Raw genomic sequence first — 20,373 nt, forward strand, 5'->3', positions numbered from 1 at the left:
TGTCTTGCATTCCAGCAAGCCTGTAAACAGAAAGAAACCTTGATAAATCACTTGAAAAGGCAGGTGAAGTGGACCATAATGAGCATTGATTACATGCTTACATTCTGTTTATAGGGATATTTGATGTTTCTCTGCCCTATAAAGCTTATTTATGGCCACAGTGCTGAGTCATGTGATTTAAACAAGAATGTTTTATAGAATGATTTCAGCATTACATGATTACATTTCAATTGCTTAAATCTATGTTTTTCTTAACAGCAATAAAGTTGTAACAGAGTTTGGCAACTCTTAAACATTGCAGAAAGTATACATCTATAAATACACATACAGAAACAAAACCACTTCTACAAATTGAAAATACTTGAAAACAAACTTTGCAAACATTTGGCTGAAACTGCATCTTAGCAATTACCTACTAAGTTACATGGAATTTAGAGTGCTTTTAAATTCTATTTTCAAAGTCTCTTCAGCCCTAATGCAACTAATCTTTTTTTCAGAAGTGCTAATGCAGAATCTATTTCTGTAAAGACCTTCAGTGGACTCCAAGGCCATATTGCATTTTTAGGGAAAAAAAATCAAACATTATCGTATGTACTGTTCCTAGTTCACTAGCTATTAAGAAATTGAAATGAATTTATAATTATATATTTACAATTATTTTAACAACTTGGTTATTTTTCAGATTTTCCAGATTGCATATGTTATTGTGAAAGCAGCTAACTCACCTCGACCTGGGAACTGGATATTAGAGCGCTCACTGGATGGCGTAGACTATCAGCCATGGCAGTATTATGCTATCACAGACAGTGAGTGCCTGACACGCTACAACATTCATCCCCGTCCTGGAACTCCATCCTATATAAAAGATGATGAAGTTATATGCACTTCTTATTATTCCAAGATCCATCCTCTGGAAAATGGAGAGGTAAGATCGGATGTTATTCCAAGTACCATAAATTGGCAGAAAAAAAAAGTTTGTTTAATTGGCAAATATCTGACTTGAGTGGACAGAGTGTTCTGCTATGCCTGAAAAATGGAGAGGTAATCTATTTGTGTTTTTAAAAAACTGATCTTACATGGTCCTATGTAGATGCATATGAGGTATGCTCTAATAAGCATATTCTACAATGTAAACCAAAAGGTAAAAGAGTTTTTGGGTAGAACAAGGCACTAGTACTTTTAGGTAACTTAGGTGCTTGAAATGTGTTTCCATGTCACTTGTGAAAAAAAGTGAGAAAACTGGGAAAAATCATGGACTCAGTGAAGCCATTTAAAGACTGTTCTTTGGGTCTTATCTTTACTCCCTGTCTACAAGCTAGGATGTTAAATGATAATGATTTACTCAGAGTTTAATCTGTCGTCTATTTAAGAGCCTGTCGCTGATCCTCTGCCCCTGCCTATACCTATTCATTCTTGTCCTGTCAGAGATCTCTGCTATTTCATGGGGAGTCTGGGCACATGAATCATGGACAAGTCATTTGTTTAAACTGAGGGCATAGAAAAGATGTGGTGGAGGTGAGAATGAGTAACTGTGGTTGAAAGAACAAGGCAAATGTTACAAATATAGCCAAAAAGGCAGTATTTTCAGACACTTAAAATGAAGAGAGGGAAGGCCCTGTGTACCAAATTCTGACAACTGTATATATTTTTCACACATTATTTTCTAACACTTGCTTTGCACATAACTTGGTAATTAAAGAAAATAACATGACTTGAATGTGCACTAGATCTGAAGTATTTATTTATTTATTTACAGATTCTTTGATGCCTAATGATGTTCTCTGAAATTTTAGCCTCAATATTTATCCTTCTGTTAATTTTTTCTGTTCTACTTTTTAATGGCTTATCTCCATATAAAGAGGTATAAACTTATTGTCTTTTGTTCCCCTATGTGCAAAGCAACATTCACATACAAAATTGTTAATGCAATTATTTTTGAATACTGGATCTATATCCAGTATATATGTATAGTTCAAGTTCACAGGCAACTCCCCATGCCAGCTGCAAAAATAGAAAAATAAAGCTTTCAATGATAATATCCTGCTGATACACTTTAAAAAGATGTGAGCTTGGATCTAAAGGAGTCTCACATGAGTTATCAGATATGAAATCAGTTGCATATCCAAGAAAAATCATAACAAACACTTTGTGTTTGTACCTGTATCATTTGAATGGGTATTTGTTCTTGTAAAATCCAGCAGGAGCAGATAAAGTGATATTAAAAGAAACAGTGCATACATATGTGCTATGTTTTCAAAATGTTTCCAGCTGGGTGCTTTTCGAGTGGTGAACAGAACACAAGTTAGCAGTTTATCACTTACAAAGACATTTTTTACAGTTTCTTTGGGAGAACATGCCTGCACTGAAAATATAATGCCAAAGTAATTATTGCAATAATTAATTTAATTTACTTTGTTCAATTTCTCTGATTATCTAGTTCTCTTGCAGACAATATTTTTTCCGGTGGTTTACTGTCCTCTTGGTTAAACTATTGCCTCCTTGTGTTCTTCATTGGCTGAATTAGACAGCAAAGGGTTTTTATTTAGCATGTCTACATGTACCTGTGACTGAAATATTTGCTTAAGTCTTACTGAATTGAGTGGAACTTAATTTAGATCCTAAGTGAGCAAATAATAATTTTTAACTTGGCCTGATGTGCTGTAATTGGAGCTCTGTCCTGAACCTAGTAAATGACCAACATCTGATAGTTTCTTTGAATGGGAATAAGATGTTGAAGAGAGAAATGCACCTGGTCCATTCTACTTGGAAAAGGGGAATTCTTAGATACACGCATGTATTATGAAAGGCATATGGTTTAGGCCATCCTAACTTAATCTTATCTCACACAGGTAGTCATTAGTCTCAGATATGGCCCCAGTAGAGAGAGAACAATTTTAAATGAAAAGCCTAAAGCTTAACTTATATAGTAACTTGAACAGTATCATTCGATATGAGTTAATCAGCTTATATTTTTAACAGTATTTTCATAAGTAAAACATTATTTCCATCTGTCTGAGTACTATAGACTTCATTTTAAAATACATAGCATTAACACAGAATTATCCCAGGTTAATTCTTTTTCATGTTCCATCAAACATATAACATGAAAAATAATAGAATTCATACCGAAATCAGATTTACTTACAATTCTGTAGGTGGTATTCGCCTGGCTCCTGGCCTTGCAGTGGAACTACATCTGCACATCATTTATTTTTGTTCCAGGTTAGGACTTTTGTTCTACATATCAGGTATCACAGACATATTGTGGGACTCACAGAGTTATCAAATGTAAATTAAGTAACTTTCCTTTGCTTCAAAACCCGTGAGCAATTTAGGCACACTATTCTGTCATACACTCAGGTTCAGAAGGAGCAGAGCTTGATGAGCTGGTTCCAAAGCCAAATCTGCATCTGCAGTGTAGTATCTTTGTCTTAAGTTAAAACTTGTCATCTTAGAAAAAGCAAAATATATTATTTTCATGTACACTTTCAACAAATGTTTTAGTCAGTAACTTGGTTGGTTAGAGTATTTACAGAAATGTTAATCTAAGAAAAATATTTTTGGCATTTAATAGTGTTTTGGCATATATATATATAGAGAGTAATATAAATACTATTTGCACCAGTAATATTCTCTTAGCCAATCACAGAATTAAAATCACCATCAACTACAACAACAACAAAACAATAATGAACAGACAAGCAAAAAACCCTGTGCAATTTATCTTCAGATTGGTATAAATAGCACAATTTTAAGTTCGCTCAGTGAAATGTGAATAAACAATCTGTAGACTAACCGTTTTTTGCATAAAATAATTTTATTGAATATTTTCATTAATTAATGGAAAATTGCATAGTGACAGATTCTGAATGAAACAAACAAACAAAAAGATAAATTCTCTAATAAGAAAATTTCTCTCAGAAGTGTGGACTTGAATGCAGAAAGATTGTTAGCATTCCAGTTTCCATACTGTCTAAAATCAGTGACGCCTGGAAAAATCATAGGAAGACCAGAGTGTCTCTATCACATTGGCAAAGGTAGACTTTTAGCATTTATGTTTCTGATACACCATCAATAAATGTAAATGCTAAAGTTTCCCAAAATATTGTTTCCAAATGAAAAAGCAAATTCCACTGTCTCAGTGTCCCCAAGACAGAAAAAGAACTGAAACAGATCGGTTATATTAAAGAGCTACTCATTAACTTTTACCCAACTGATGTTTCTTGCTTTAATGGTAACTTTTTGGGGCATTAGCTGAAAAAGAGTAATTTATATAAGGAGGAGGCTGCTATTTTTGGGTAAGAAAGAATGCCCATTTTGTGACATTTTCATATTCACTTAAGCACCGAATAAGAATGGTATGTCTTTTTTTCTTTATTTCCTCACATGATCGTTAGTTTGAGAATTAAAATTAGTGGTTACCATAGTGATTTTTGCTTCACTTCCCTGACACAGGAACCTCTGATGTTTACATCTAGTTTGTTCCTTTTTTATTGAAATCTTTCTTCTTCTGCTAGACTACAACTTGTGTGAGGGCTTCTTTACCTTGATGACTAGGTGGTTGTAAGGCTCTGCACATTAACTTTCAATGTCAATGTTTTGGGTTTTTTTTCTGTAAGAGTGTATGGTTATTTCTTTTAGTCAACACTTCTTTGAACCATCATGCGTAGTATTTGTATTTTGATGCATGGTAATCCTTCCTCTTGCTTGCAAATCTTTCAAAGTTGGACCCTCTGAAGACTTCAGGTGCTCCGGTTGATCACTGTAACATGTTTGGACAATGTATATCTTTTCATAGAAAATGACACATTTTACCTGACCTGTAGCTTGACAGGAAATCAAGCAGAAGGTTACGCTTAGAAAAAGTGTTCTTCAGACACACATAGACTTAAGAGGATTTTGTATAGGCTAGAAGAAAATATTTAGGTCAAAAAATAGTTGGTTTGGGTTTTTTTTTTTTAATATAATGTAATTCTCTGTGCAAGCAGAGATTGAAAGTCAAATCCAGTGAAGACAGTGGGAGGAAGGTTTAATTAGTCTGCTAGGAAAGCACTTGCTTTCCATAAGAAGTCAAGAAGAAAAAAACTCATATTCTGGGAAAGTATTAAATTAAATTTCCATATGTGTTCCCTATTTCTTCTGAAAGCATATGTTGCTCATGTAATATTTGTGCAGGCCTTTACGAGAGTTTAGGATTTTGCAGAGTGAAACCTTAACCTTGTTCTGTCTAAGAATTCAGCCTAGAGAAAGGTCATGTCTTATCATCATCTTAGCAAATTTTCTTGAGAGGAATTTCAGATATTGCTTCTTGAGCAGGAGAGAATACTAGGCAGATGTTCTGATGGGTGCAGCCCCACCTTCAGTACTGTGTGCAGTCCTGGGCCCCACAATTGAAGAAGGATGTGAAGGTCCTTGAATGTCTCCAGATGAGGGCAAAGCTGGTGATGGGGCTGGAAGGGATGTCCTGCAAGGAACAGATGAGGATTCTGGGTTTGTCTAGTTTGGAGAGAAGGTTGTTGAGGGGTGACCACATGGCTCTCTACAGCTTCCCAAAAAGGGGACACACAGGGAGATGTGCTGAGCTCTTTTCCCTAGGTTCCGGTGATAGCACATTTAGGAAAGGTTCAAAGCTGTGCCAGAGGAGATTTAGACTGGACATTAGGATGCATTTCTTTACCAAGACGGTGGTGAAACTCTGGAACAGGCTTCCTAGAGAGGTGGTTGGTGCCCCGAGCCCATCAGTGTTTAGGAAGCATTTGGACAATGCCCTTAACAACGTTTTAACTTTTGGTTAGCCCTGAAGTGGTCAGGCAGTTAGATATTAATACTGACACATCATGCTTATGAAGCGTTTCTGAGATGACTAACTGTTGATCAGCAAACTGCATGGTATTCTTTCCGTGTTCACAAAGGTGAATTAGAGACAAAGATTTTGGTAAGAGCAGTCTGTGTGAACAACAGAGTGTAAGGTTCACTGAGTCCTGAGCTAGCCTTCAACAAGAAACTTCTTCCTGCCTGCTGTATGGCTGTAGCCAATACTAAAGCTGAAGCAGAGGTCTGACAGAGAAGGGAGTTATGATGGGAATTAGTAACCTGTCTCCTTCCTTTTCTGCAAATGAGTTTTCCTGTCACTGTTATTACAGTGGTGAGAACAATACTGCAATGAAGATGATGCTTCACTGCTGCTTCTTCAAATGCTTAACCTCATACTTCTCCTATGGTGGTAGCAATGTAAGTGCGAGATCAAAAAAGTAAAATACCATTTCTGCAGTAATAATGACTAGTCTGTATGAGCACATTCATTAGTCTTTGTTTTCTTCAGTCAAGTGGAAGTTCACAGTGTGTACTAAACATGTAAAGAAGAAAAATACACAGAAACAAGTTCCTTGATGGTTTTATTGCCATACTTGCTGTGCTGCTTGAATGGGAGCACTCTGCCCCTTTTTAAATGTGTCTCTGCTCTGTCTCAGCTCTCTTTGAACTTCCCCCACCTCTCAGTGATTTGCTGTTCTCTCAGCAAGACTCAGACCAGTGATGCCAGGAACCTTGAACTCTGCTACTTCCCAATGTTTTCCTGCTAGCTTTCTCCTCTTTATACCATAGTGCTTGTCCCATTCACTGTAGTATCATTGGTTCACAGAGAAGGGAAGAAAAACAATCTTACAAATGGACTCTTAAGTCTACTCTCCCCACAGCTGGATTTAATCCCTTGTCACTAGGATTTCACTAGACTGTCAATACTAAGAGGACAGAAAGTCAGAATTTTTAGAAGTACTCAAAATTGAAATGTATTCAGTTGCCAGCTGAAAATTTTGGAATGACTTTTTCCTAATAATAAATGACAAAGGTGCTAAAGTGTTTCTAAAAAAATACATAAGAGTTTGTGGATTGCAGTATTGATACTGTCTTTATAATTCCTGTTTCTAATTTGATCCTCTCAGCATCTAACCTGCATTCAGCATCTTAAATTTACTGTGAAATAATTTTCTAGAGTCAGAACTGTCCATTCCGCTTGAATAACAGTCATAAGTTTCTTTTCAATAGCACAAGATGTAGAAAATACATCTATACAGTGAAAAGTAATGCCAGTAATATCTCTCTCCATGCCCTCAGCTGCAATCACCCTAGGCATTTCTCATGAGTATGCTAAATTTCCATATTTTTTATGTACATCTATGTGCATTTCCTTGGAGTATTTGTGGTTACGGGGATATACTGTTTTGTGCCAGTATTTTGTTGATATATTGTCATTGCAAAAAAACGCATGATACAAAAAACTAGGTAACAATCTATTCTTAATGGATAAAACTCTTCAGAAATCTAAGCTGGTTCTACTTTCTGCATCACAGTTTAGACTAAGACATTAGACAAAGACTAATGAATGCAGCCTGAGTTAGAAATTCCAAAATAGGATTCTGTGAACAAACGTTTTTTAGCTTGACATCTGAACAGGCTGAATAAAAATAACTTTAAATTATTCTTTTTTTTTTTTTTAACAGTGAAAGGGATATTTTTGTTTTGAATAATATGAGTTCTTCCATGTGATGCAAAAAGAAAACATTTTATTTTATAATTTTAATTTTTTTAAAAAATTGCAAAGACGATGAAAACAAATTTCACAAAGCTGTGAATGGAGGGCATGTGACAGTCTTTTGCCTAGAAAGCAAAAGAAAGCTTCAGCTGGCAGAGATATTATCAGATGCAGTCCTTGCATCCAAGAATATGTCCTGATTCCCAGGTTTTCAGTACACTTTGAGTCAGACTATCTAGCCAGGTGGCGTAGCTTCATTTTTTAAAAAAACAATGAATCAGGTTTTCTTTGGGCTGAAATCCAAGTGTCTTATCACCTTAGGACCATTCTTCATGTTTTTCTGTCTTACAGGCACAGTTAGTATTTTGTAGTGATTAGTAATGTCGACAGCCAACAGGTTCCTTAAGAAAAATAGTGCCTATTATGAAAGATCTTTCCACTGAAGCCAATAACCTTTGGATCAGGTCTTTTGGGAGGACTGTTTATGTCATTTAATTCAATGTTACATCACTTGAGTGGTCGAACAGTCACTAGTTAACATTCTGGATTGCGTCGTACTTTGTTCTCCCTGTTGGTCTTGGTCTGTATTTTGCTTACTTCCCCTCTCACCCCCACCTTCTGGCTACAGCAGCTTCAGGAAACCTTTTGATCAAGCTATGGTTTTGGATATCATCTTTTTTTGTATGATTTGCCTCAGCGAAATGACTGTGGTAACTTCTACTTGTCAGTCTCCTTTGTTGAGTGTTTTGAAAGCATAACTTAGCCTAAAAAGTTGCTTGTGTCTCCTAAGAAGGAACAGAGTATGGATTTTCTTCAGGAATTCTGGCACATAAGCTTTCAGCTGGTCAAAGATTTCCAGTTAGAAAAACCACAAAGGAAATAGTTAAAAAAAAAAAAAAAAAAAAAAAAAAAAAAGAAAACAAAACAGATTTGAGGTTTGAACAAAGATCCATTTTTTTTTCTTTCTGGTTTTTATATTTTTTTTATTTGACTTAGAAAAACTAAACTTGAGTAGCTAATCTGAGGGGAAAAAACCAGACATTTAACAAGTGACTGCCAAATAAATTGATACATTTTACATATTCCTTGTACACAATACTATATCTCCTCACTAACATAAAAATTAACATTTCCTGGTTTCCTAATAGACATGATAGATATGTAAAAGGATAAAACAATGTGAGCATTTGACATACATTCTCAATATCACAGGAGAATTTTGAAAACATCTAGAATGTGATTTGAGGCAATGTTAAATGATTTTATTATGCATGATGGGAATAGTCTTCACAATAATTTATTCAAATCTTGTACAACTACTCTTTCAAGTCAGCAATTTTATAATTGCATTGTAGCAATATTCACTGTTAATTTTTGCCTGAGAAAAGAAAAGCAAGACTTATGGCAATATTTGTAAGTTGATAGTTCATATTGAAGTTGAGTTTCTGATATTTAATATTATAGAAAAAAGAGCCAATACAAAATGTATGATGTTCTTCTAAATTATGCACCAAAGAGGAAACAACTGTGGAAAACAGTATAAGTCATATAGCAGTTTCTCACTATTTTAAAAACAAGAGGAGGGATATTTACTGGTACAGCTGTGTGGGCCAAGTTGGAATGAAAGTTTTTTTTGTGCAGTTAGTCAGACAGTCCACTCTTCTGTCTTGGCATGCCTTCTGTCCCTGAGCAGAAACTCATGTCGTAATTTTGACCATTTCTGGAAAAAAAGAACACTTATTTTATAATCTGAATCATGAGACATAATCATAAGTACTGAAGTTGAAATACACAAAGTGTGTGCTATACAGAGCAAATTGTTTAGATGATGTTTTTTGTTTAGCATCCATCATTTATTGATCACAATGCTTACTGAAAAGCGGGATGTTGCACATTGTTATATACATCTATTTTGTTTTTTCCAAATCATAAAAGGAGGACTCATGCCAGTAAATGTAGTTTTTAATTCAACATACTGTTTTTAGTGTTGTGGAGGGAAATGGTCTTGGCATTGTAATGAGTAAACCTGTCTTCTTGTTGTATCTGGTAGCTGATTTTTGGACAGCAGAAGATTACATTTTGGCAGGGAAACAAGAACACTGAGTACTTGGTGACTTGGTGAGATTTTTCTCTTCTGCTTGATTAGGAAACTGAAGATCTGCAGCGAGTGGTGGTTTTGGGATGGAGGAACTGATACCTGAAGACCTTACCCACACAACAGAAATACTTAATAGGAAATTTTGCTTAAATGAAATACTAGTTGTAAGCATTTTCCACTAGGAAGTAAAACCATAAGCATTTATTTACCTTAGCTATATGTTGCATTTTTGTAAGGTTATTGTTCTGAGATAAGAATATTATAACATAACTTGCCAAGATCTTTTGGTCTTTTTCTATTCTGAGTGGTTGTTAACAGTCATGGATAATTAATGGAAGAAAGAATAGCTTAATTCTTGTTTTTAATGAATGTGGTGGCCAAAGGCAGAGAAGAGCTTACAGGCATGGTAAGGATGATAAGCATCTGAGAGATCGCAAAGAAGAGAGAGGAAGAAGCAGTAAAGGTTTTAAGACAATTTAAAACTAGGGGCTGGGAGAAATCTAGACAGTGCTTAGTTCAAGAGTCATTCTTTAAATAATAAAATTCTGTATTGTTAAAGAATGAATAAGTTTTTTTTAAAGGTAGAATTTGTTAAAATCCAAATGGGCCAGATGAAGTAATTTTGATCAATGCAATCTTACTGAAGCAGGGATGCATGAATAGGTCAGCCTGAGGCCAGACACAGGTATGCTTTCATGGCAGTGCAAAGGAATTCCATGTGAAAGAAAATAAAAACTAAACAGTATAGTTTACCTGGAGTTTTCAGTTTAAATTGTAAATGTCACAGAACATCAATAGAATGAAAGTTAGTCAATGAGACACTGTAATATCAATGTACAAATTCTTTGATTGAGGTCTAAACTCTCGAATGAATAAATGAAGAAAGCATAGAGCCAAGTGGACAAATTGTATCAGCAAACAACACTTTGTCTGAGAAAACTGGTATTTCATGCCCGAGTAGGAAAAAGTTAGCACTGCAGTGCTACTTAAGCAAGGTGGTAAAACTAACTAAGGAGGCTGTGAAGGCAAAAACAAAAATACACACCATAGTGAAAAAGTAATCTATGGTTAGGTTCCCATAGGCTGGCTGACTGTTATGATGGAGCGTAGAGGCTGGTTTTTGAGTACCCTTAAATATTCTTCCAAGAAGCAGTCAAATTGGAAAACTCGGAATAAGGGAAGTGACTCAAAACATTGTGAGAAGAACGCAAGAGAGGCTAGTTCAAAATACGGTTATTTAAAGACTGTTCTGTAGAGTGTCAATAATATTCTCACTATTTGATGTGCTCCTTAGAAAATTTGGAAAGACGGTCAAAAAGCTGAAGTGATCTCTAAAGGTGTAAATATATTTGTATATGTTTTCTTAAATATGTAGGAGTTTATGCCTGCCGCTTATAAAAAAGAATAAAGCTTAGAGTATCCAAAAAGGTAGCAGGATAAAATACCTGAGTATATATATGTTAGAAATCAAAAGACATCATATAAAAACATCTTATCCCAGCAAACAAAGTAGGAATTTTGCAAATTAACATAAAATCACAGTAAGGCAAAAGAAAGAGCAAGAACCAAAATAATATCCCCTTCCGTACCAAGATAATCACTGTGCTGAAGACCTAGAACAACAACATGAGAAGTTTTTTCAAGCTATCAGAATAACAAAATAATAGACAATTGAGATATAACAGGAGTGCCAAGGACACTAAGTCCATAGCATGTAAATTCTGTGGCTTGAGCTCCATACGGAGAGACATGCAGGAGGAGCCACAGTAGAGCTTTTCTTTGTTTTAAAAGAAGTTGGCGGAACATCTGAAGGAAGAATAGTTTTAAAAGAACAGTTTAAAAGCCCTGGCAAACTTGCTCCCCAGCTTTTATTGCTGAGCACGATGTCATATGCTATGGAACATCCCTGTGCTCAGCTGGGGTCTGTTCTCGCAGCTGTGGCCCCTCCTAACCCCTTATGCACCCCTAGCCTGCTCACTGGTGGGGCAGTGTGAGAAGCAGAAAAGGTCTTCATGCTGTGCAAGTGCTGCTCAGCAATAGCTGGAAGATCCGTGTATCATCAACACTGTTTTCATCACAGATGCAAAACATAGCTCCACACAAGACACCATGAAGAAAATTAACTCTATCCCAGCCAAAACCAGTGCTTTAGTTTACTATAGCTGTCATATTATTTAATATCATATATCATTAGTGAAATCTGAAAAAAAAACAACAAATAATTGAGAGTTCAACGCAAACTTTCCAAGTTTAGTTTTTGTAGCCAAAGTAAGCACTACTATTTTTGTAACTAAACAACAATTAATGTTAGGAGCAAAAACCAAAATTGTTTTCATGCACATAATTCTTTAATCTCCTGTGTTTTACAGAAGATTTATTATAGCAGTCCTGGCCTGGGCTGTTCATTCTATGCTACTTAGAAACTGACTGTTTTTCCTGACTTTTCTTATATTAGCCCCTGTAAAATATCTCCAACTCTCAAAGATCAGGTTCGGAGTTGGATCAAAGTTTCTTGCATTCTACAGCCAAGTGTCCTATTTATTCTTTCATTTCAAAGCATTGTAAATGATTTTCAAGGCACTGAATCCTTCCCATTCAAAGGGATCCAATCTGATTTTCAATAGCATTCGTCAGCGCATGTTCCAAATGATATGACACAGGTTTTGCTAGAACTTAGACTCCAGCACTGCACAATAATTGTTATGGGCTTTTCCACATATGAGTCTGCAATGCAAAAAAAAAAACCCAAACAGCCAAAACCAAAAATTTTTGTTGAAATTTCAACAGTTCAAAACTCTTCAGAGCTGTACTTCAAAACAAGAATACTGCAGTAATGTAAAGCATATTACTGCAGTTTATTTTAATGATAACATTCAGGAGCAGATGTACTTGTTTACTCTTTGAACAGCTTAAATCCTGACATTCTCCCTCTTTTACATCAGCAGTTGTGCTTGGCAGCCTTTTGCAACTGCTTACAGCTGGACAAGTTCCTGTGGATTATCTTTCTACTGGTCACCATTCTGTTCTGGCAGTAATTTCTCTCTATTTCCACAGTACACTCATAGCACATCTCATTCATGAAACAATGTAGTAGAAAGTGCCATCAGTTTTTAGCACAATCATATAATGAATAAGGGAAATCGTAATATCTTGGTAGGAAAGGGTGTGTGGGTGATGTGGGGTTTTTTTTGTTTTGTTTCGGTTATTAATATTGTTTAGTTTGGCATGGTCAGAAGCACTTTTAGTTAAACCTGGGGATCAGACTGCTTTTTATTATAATCTGCAGGACCATGTAACTTTCCTGTTTGAGTCTTTTGTTTGGAGTTACTTGTCCCGCTTAAGAAGACATGCCATCTAGCTTCAGTGCTTTTTAAAAAACATAATTTAAGTTCTTATATTGTGCTTTTTGAGTACTTGTGAAGACTGGGTTTGACAGAACACTATATTTCATTCTTTAAGCAGATAGGCAGTAGCATTTAACTTGGTAATGCCAGTGTGTTTCACCTCTGCTTGACCAGAACCCAGACTAACATAATTTTCAGAATTGCTATGCACCTAGAGGTGCAGTTGGCATCAGCCACTGAGTTCATGTGGCTTCTCTTCTCATTCTATTCTGCTTGCTTAAGGGCCAATACGTTAGGCAGGAGCTGCATGACACTGACAAAACGTAACCCAGAGTGACAGTGGTTGTACAAGTTTTCAGGCATCAGAGGTGAGACCACTGTCATGTACGGTGAAATTTAAAACAGCTACCATTTGATGATTTAAAATCATAAGTCACTGCCTTATTATGTGTTAGAATGTATAGCACGTTGCCAATCTACCTGCTTGTAGATAACTTTTAAAAATACTGGTTCAGTGTTTCATCTTTGAAAACATTCCTGTATGAGTCAAGCTTTTAACTTTTTCTCCAGCCATCTTGTTAGTTATCACTAAGCACAAAATACCTTTTCATTGTATTAAGAGATGGCATTTCATTTGCCAGTACACTTTGAAGAGCCAGTAGAACACAAACGATCATAGTTGTGTTCAAGTACAGTATTCCAGGCCTTGTATCTTGTCTGAATTCGGTATGGACTGCAGAATGCATGACTGTTGCTGAAACTACATCGTGGTGTAGTGTTTTCACTTAGTTAAGACAGTAACAAAAAGAAAATAAAAGCTTGGAATGACAAATATACTTTCAAGGTAATTAAATTCCTTATTCTGTGGTTTATTAATAACTATTTCTCTGATAATACAGTCTGTTTAAAAGTACGCAAGATGATGTCTTTGACAAATTGTTTCTTGTCTAAAAATAACAAGCATGAGAATTACAGGAACCGTAGAAAAACAGTGGCTGGAATAAGCAATTTAAGTTTCAAGTGAAATTGGAAAGAAGAAAATGACAAAAGTAAGTTAATCAGAACTGAAGAGATGAAGCCTTATTTAGCTTAAGCTGTAAGGTTTAGTTGTCAATGACACAATAGTATTTGCTAAACAGTTCGTTAAGCTGATATTTGCCTGTATTCTTAGGGGGAACGAGTTAGTTGAGATAGAGTTTGACATGCATAGCCCTTGACATTTTAATGCAAGTTTAAGCACTACATTTCAAGCAGCTCTTGTACTCATTAGCAAGGCACAGAAGGGAGTTGTGCTTTCACTTACTAAGCCATTAATTTATTAAGATAGTGAGATATTTATTAGAAATACAGCAAAACTTGCCAAATACACTATTTCTCATATAAAACTATCATAAATATATTTTTATGATGAAAAATTGGATGCTGATTTTTGACATATGCTTCCATCTACAATTCTGGTTTTGAAACCAATTCTAATGATAGGTTAAGGCTTGCACTAGGATTTGTTCTTTAGGGATTAAATATAAGGTGCCAGGAGATTAATTAATCAACAGTAACTTTAGTTCTACTGTAAATGAGCTATTTGCAACAGATAATTAAAGCTATGGAATCACCTGTGGAAAAACTGATGTCCAGTATTGTCTGCCTTCAGGCTGATGTGCTTGCATAACTTGAGAATGTAAATCATGGAGTACCTTTCTCATTAATTCTTTTTAAGACTGACACATCTGTCTTCTCCACTGCTGATTATCAAGTGGCAAGCCTTTTTGTGAAGGACAGAAACTTTTCTCTCCTTTATGCTGCTGTCAGAGGTTAAATTTTAGTAAGAAATTGACCTTTCCTGACAATATTTTAGTTCAGACCACCGTTAGGCTTGCAGCCCACAATTTTGATGATGTCCAAATTAAGCTACTGAGTACTTGAACAAAGTGAGTTCTTCACCACTACTAGCCGAAGTTTATTGTAGAGTGATGGTGTTCCTGCTCCATCCTTGTGACAAATTACACTAAGTAACCTTCACTTTTTATGAAAGAATTAAGCCTTCTGCTTTATCTTACATTCAGTATATAGTGAAAAGCATACTGGTTAGCAATGCTGTTTTCTTGAAAGGAAAGTGAACATAAAAACTCCATGCCACATAGCCAAACAGCTGGAGTTTTTTTATATCCTACAAACAGCTTGAGATTGACTGCACTTGAATTGCTTGGCAAGGTAACTAACTCCAAATACCAAAGCTCTGAGTAGAAAAATACACCACTTGGATTCATACATGGATATTTTAAAATTGAATGAGAACACTATGCATACTTAAAATTCTTTAAAACTTTATTAAAGCGTGTTAATTTTAAGTAACTTAGCAGTTGATCATATACTTAATGCAAAGCAGCAGCAATTTTACTGTCACATTAAGTAAAGCAACGGAGCCAGCTAACATGCTGCACATTTGCACAAAATTTCACACAGAAATGTGCACAGAAGGATGGTGGTGAGACAGTCTGAGCACAGTTCACAGCACCTACTGGAGCAACTACCCCAGTACAGCAGAGTCCTCAACTCAGGCCAAGTTCCCAAGGGAGGAAACAGCTTTTCACATCTGAGGCTGCACGAACTGTCTGGGATGTCTTGCTGAGGCAGAAATAGATGGCATCCTTGCCTGCAGAATGTTTGCGCTGGTTGGTGATTTGCATTACCAAGTAAAAGAACTGCAGGAGGATGACAGCAGACTGTGCCACGTCAGAGGTGACAGGAAAGAGATTAACTGCTTTTTGTTTGGGACTCTGCAGCATGAAGCCACAACTGCACCAAAATAAGGGCAGGCAGAGTCTGTGCCTGTGGGTTCAGAAATAGAAACGCCCATAATGGTGAAGGCTTCAACCTGGTGACTTCCAACACCAGGAGGAAGGTTCCTTCTCTGCCTGGAGGTGTCTGGTAGCAGAGAATAGTCTGGGAGCCCTGTTCAATGTGACAGATGAGCCAGCTGTGCCTGAATCATCCAGAAGGATCAAGAAGCAGCAGCAAGTGACAGCGGTGGTGTACACCAAGTTGAACATACACCAGCAGTGTGTCCTTGCCAACAGTATCATCGGCTGCATTAGTTAGAGTGTCACCAGCAGGTTGAGGAGGTGATCGTTCCCCATCTGCTCAGCAGTAGTCAGAGCACACCTGGCGAACTGTGTCCAGTTCTGGGCTATTTGGTACTGGAGAGATGTGAACATTTTGAAGCAAGTCAAATAAATAGCTAGGAAGACGATTAAGGACTTGAAGCATCTGTCCTACAAGTAGAGGCTGAGAGGGCTGGGATTGCTTAGCCTTGAGAAGTCTCAGTTTATCGAAGTGTACAGATATGTGGTGGGCTGCAGGGTGATACTTTTCTCTCTTCTTATGACCCATTAAAGTACAGTCTAAGTAAGTCCATGTTCATCAGTATATGAGATTTGTCTAATGCCAAAAATGACAGAAAGTTTCTGAGGCTACATCTGTCACTTCTTAGTGGCTGAAACTCAAGGAAATGTGTTGTGAACTTCTGATCATATGTCTGGATGGCCTGACAGTCATCTGGCTGAAGCACATTGCAAGTCCTCTCAGGTGTCTTTGTTACAGAAGCTAGGATTGAATGCATCCAAGTATTGCCCCAGTACCTGCAAAAGTATCCATAGCCTGCAGCTGAGGAAGGTTTATAACTCTGCTAATGAATACCTGCTCTTAAAGTGTGTTTGAAAGACATGACGCAATAGGCATGTCAGAAACAAGCAGTTGTTTAGGAATGACTGAGGGGCTTGTGGAAGAGAGGCACTATAGACTAACATGAAATAAGAAAGTCAGCAGAAATGAAATGGTGTATGAGATCTCTAGGAAGTAAAATTCAGCACCTAAATTGGGACAGCATAGGTCTAATGTTATATTGGCAATTGCCCAAACAGAGGTGTGGAAGTGAGTGGGTCTTGCCAAAGGAAGGCTTAGGATATAATATCAGCCTTCTGTAACCCTTTGGCAGCCTGTTTAGGTGTCAGAATAGAATGTAATGCAAAAGACTGTTTCTTAAATACTTGAATGTTCTTGGTGCAGTTAACAAAGGAACCCATGATTTAGTCTGAAACAGAGCACAGATCCTGGTTAGGAGTGTTAACTGTTGAATAATTGTTATTGTAAAAAATAAAAGAAAATGCTCAAAATGCAACATTGCAGGCAATAAAATCTGCCAAAATACAATTTAAAAATATAAAAGATGGTCAAACAGCTAAAATAATTTCATACAGCCTCGAGTTCATTTAACGATTGTGTTACACACACATGCATACTACATTTAAGAATGGTTCAAAAAATTCTGCAACATAAACTAAGGAAAGATAATAGCTATTAAAAGTAAACTGGCATCATTTATGAATGGAAATAATGTCTTTTCCATCAGACGAGGAGGTAAGAAAATTAGCTCCAGCAAATGAAATGTTAAACCACAACGAAGATGTGGAAAAGATTCTGAGTGACTGAGTATGAAGTTGAAATAAACCTTTTTTTCAAACACATCAGATTCAAGAAGTCTGCCAGCAAATTGGTGGGCTGAGAGATGATCAAAGAGCATTCAAGAAAGATAAGGTCATTGCTGAAAAACTAAATTAATGATTTGAATCATCTCTTTCTATAGAAACTGTCAGGAAGATTTCTGCACTGGCAACATTATTTACAGGAGAGGAGTTGGAGAAGCAGTCACAAACTAGGTTGTTAACTGAAGAGGCACAGAAATAATTGATAAATTGGATAGTGAAAAGGAACTCAAGGCTGAAATAGGTGAATTACAAGTTATTATTTAACCCCTCGCTTACAAATATTCTCAGTAACTGGGGAATGTGGAGTGTCAAATGAAATACCAGGAATCCAAGGAAACTACTACAGATTTGGAAGCCTGATACCTGTGCCAAGCTAATTAGTATTAAAGAAATTTAATGAAAAATAGAGCTGGTGGAAAGATACAGTTACACAGAATCACAGAATGTTAGGGCTTGGAAGGGACCTTGAAAGATCATCTAGTCCTTTGTTCCCATTTTAGAACAAATGAGTATTAAGTGAATTTAGTAGGAGGTAGGTCTAAAACAAGCAGGAGAAGGATCTTTTTCCCTACAACATGTAAATGAAGTGAGAAAATCCTTATTATGTGGCAGATGTAGATTTTAAAAGGTGACCTGGATTTGAGACTGAGTAAGTTCATGGAAATGCTTTGAGGCTTACTAAAGGTGTGGAAACTTTCTACAGCTCAGGAAGTCCCTGAGGAAGTATTAGGTATGCTTGCCTTCAACTTATTGTTAGCATGTTGTTTTGACTATTGTATGAGGCAGGCTACCATGCTAGATAGGTTTCTTGGTTCTGACGTGGTCCAGACATTCTCATGGACTGAGATACTATGTGAAAATAAATGTTGCTAAAAGCAAAGTAATACATGTAAGAAAAAAATAATTATACATGAATGCTGGGCTAGTGTTGAATTAAATTATCTTCAGAGTAGAGAACTTGTAGCATCCTCAACAGTTCTTCATACTGAAGTTCAAAAATGAAAATATGTTGACTACTAAATGTTTCCTGAAATGAAAAACTTGAACACTGTCACTGAAATGATTTATGATCTGAATTCCAGGTTTAAAAGGAGACAACAAACAAACACAACAAAAAAATAAACAAACCCACAACCTCACCAAACTAAGTTATTTTTCTTGTTTTTTTAGAAGAAACAGATTTCCTTCCATTGGGACAAATGTCTGTAGTGATGAAAAGCACAATGGTGGAAAAAATGAGTCGACTAATTATAGGGAAAAGGGCAATTGGTAGACATTAAACTCTTATGATTCAGATCTACTCTGTAGGTCAGGAAGCATTTAGACTGTTCATTCAGAGGAAGTGATGTTATTGTATCAGAGGCATCTCTCTCTAAATGCCCTGTTTTTTATATTCCTTCCTAATGATTTTTTACTGGCCTCTGCTGGAGACAGGACATATTAATTATGTAGATCTTTGGTGTTACAAAGTAGCTTTTCTGTTTTTCCATTTAACTAGAGTATGCATTTTTTACATAACTGATAGAACTTTTGGTTCCAAACCAAATCCAGATGATATATAATTTGGTAATTAAACTAACTTGAATATATACTATTGGGTAGTTTAGCATGTCCATTAATTATTTGGATGATGGCTTAGAGTGTACCCTCAGCAAGTTTGCTGATGACACCAAGCTGGGACGAGTGGCTGGTAATGCCAAAGGGTCATGCTGCCATCCAGAGGGATCCTGACAGGCTGGAGAAATGGGCTGACAGGAACCTCAGGAAGTTCAACAAGGGGAAGTGCAAAGTCCTGCACCTGGAGAAGAACAACCTCATGTGCCAGCATATGCTGCTGGCCACCTATCCAGAAAGCAGCTTTGCAGAAAACAACCTGGGTTTCCTGGTGGATACCAAGTTGAATATGAGCCAGCAATGTGCTATTGTGGCAAAGAAGCTCAATGGTATCCTGGGCTGCATTAGGTGAAGTATTGGCAACAGGTCAGGGGAGGTTTCCTTCCTCTCTGCTCAGCACTGGTGAGACCACATCTGCAGTACTGTGTCCAGTTATGGGCTACCCAGCACAAGAGAGACACAGGCATACTGGAGAGAGCTGAAAGAAGGGTCAGCAATGGACTAGAGCATCTCTCTTATGAGGAGAGGCTGAGAGAGCTGGGACTGGTCAGCCTGCAGAAGAGAAGGCTCAGGGGGCATCTCATCGATGTGTATAAATATCCGTAGGTAAGGTGTAGAGAGCACAGAGCCAGGCTCTTTTCAGTTGTGCCCAGTGGCAGTACCAGAGGCAATGGGCACAGACTGAAACACAGGAGGTTCTACTTGGACATCAGGAAGCACTGGCACAGGTTTCCAGGAGAGGTTGTGTAATCTCCATCATTGGAGATATTCAAAAGCCATCTGGCCATGGTACGGGGCAACTGGCTCTATGTGGCCCTGCTTGAGCAAGGGGGTTGGATCTGATGACCTCTGGAGGTCCCTTCCAAGCTCAACTATTCTGTGATTCTGTGATATAATCTGTTTGAACATACATTTGCTAATGCAGCTGTGGGAAAAGATCATCATAGCCTTTTGCTGGAATAGTTCTGACTATTGAACTGATTGACAAATCAGATACCATTCAAAATCGCTTTACAAAATGAGAGTTTGGCTTTCATTGTGGTAGCATTTAGATGTTTGTGAGGGAATGCTGGTTTCCTCCAAAGATCCTATTTGTTGGAATATAATCTTGGAAAAATTTGTTAAGGAATCCTAGTGTTGGAATGTACATCACTTTCATTTAGAATCCAAAATGATGATTACCTCAATCTTGGAATTGGTAAATAAAAGTTCTCCATAAAACCTGAGCAAAATTTGGGATTA

The 20,373-nt window shown here is 36.8% G+C and overlaps 1 protein-coding gene across 2 annotated transcripts in view; it reads left to right on the forward strand.

Moving 5' to 3' along the window:
• Window positions 1–20,373, forward strand: part of LAMA2 (laminin subunit alpha 2) — a gene marked incomplete at its 5' end in the record, with an annotated part of 356,160 nt that overhangs the window by 110,004 nt on the left and 225,783 nt on the right. For both annotated transcript variants that reach the window (XM_080342611.1, XM_080342610.1), the window contains one exon: window positions 683–925. In XM_080342611.1, the coding sequence (XP_080198737.1) occupies window positions 683–925 (243 nt within the window). The remainder of the gene's footprint in view (window positions 1–682; window positions 926–20,373) is intronic.

This window comes from Nesoenas mayeri, assembly GCF_963082525.1.
Source record: "Nesoenas mayeri genome assembly, chromosome: 3".
In the NCBI taxonomy this organism is placed as follows: domain Eukaryota; kingdom Metazoa; phylum Chordata; class Aves; order Columbiformes; family Columbidae; genus Nesoenas; species Nesoenas mayeri.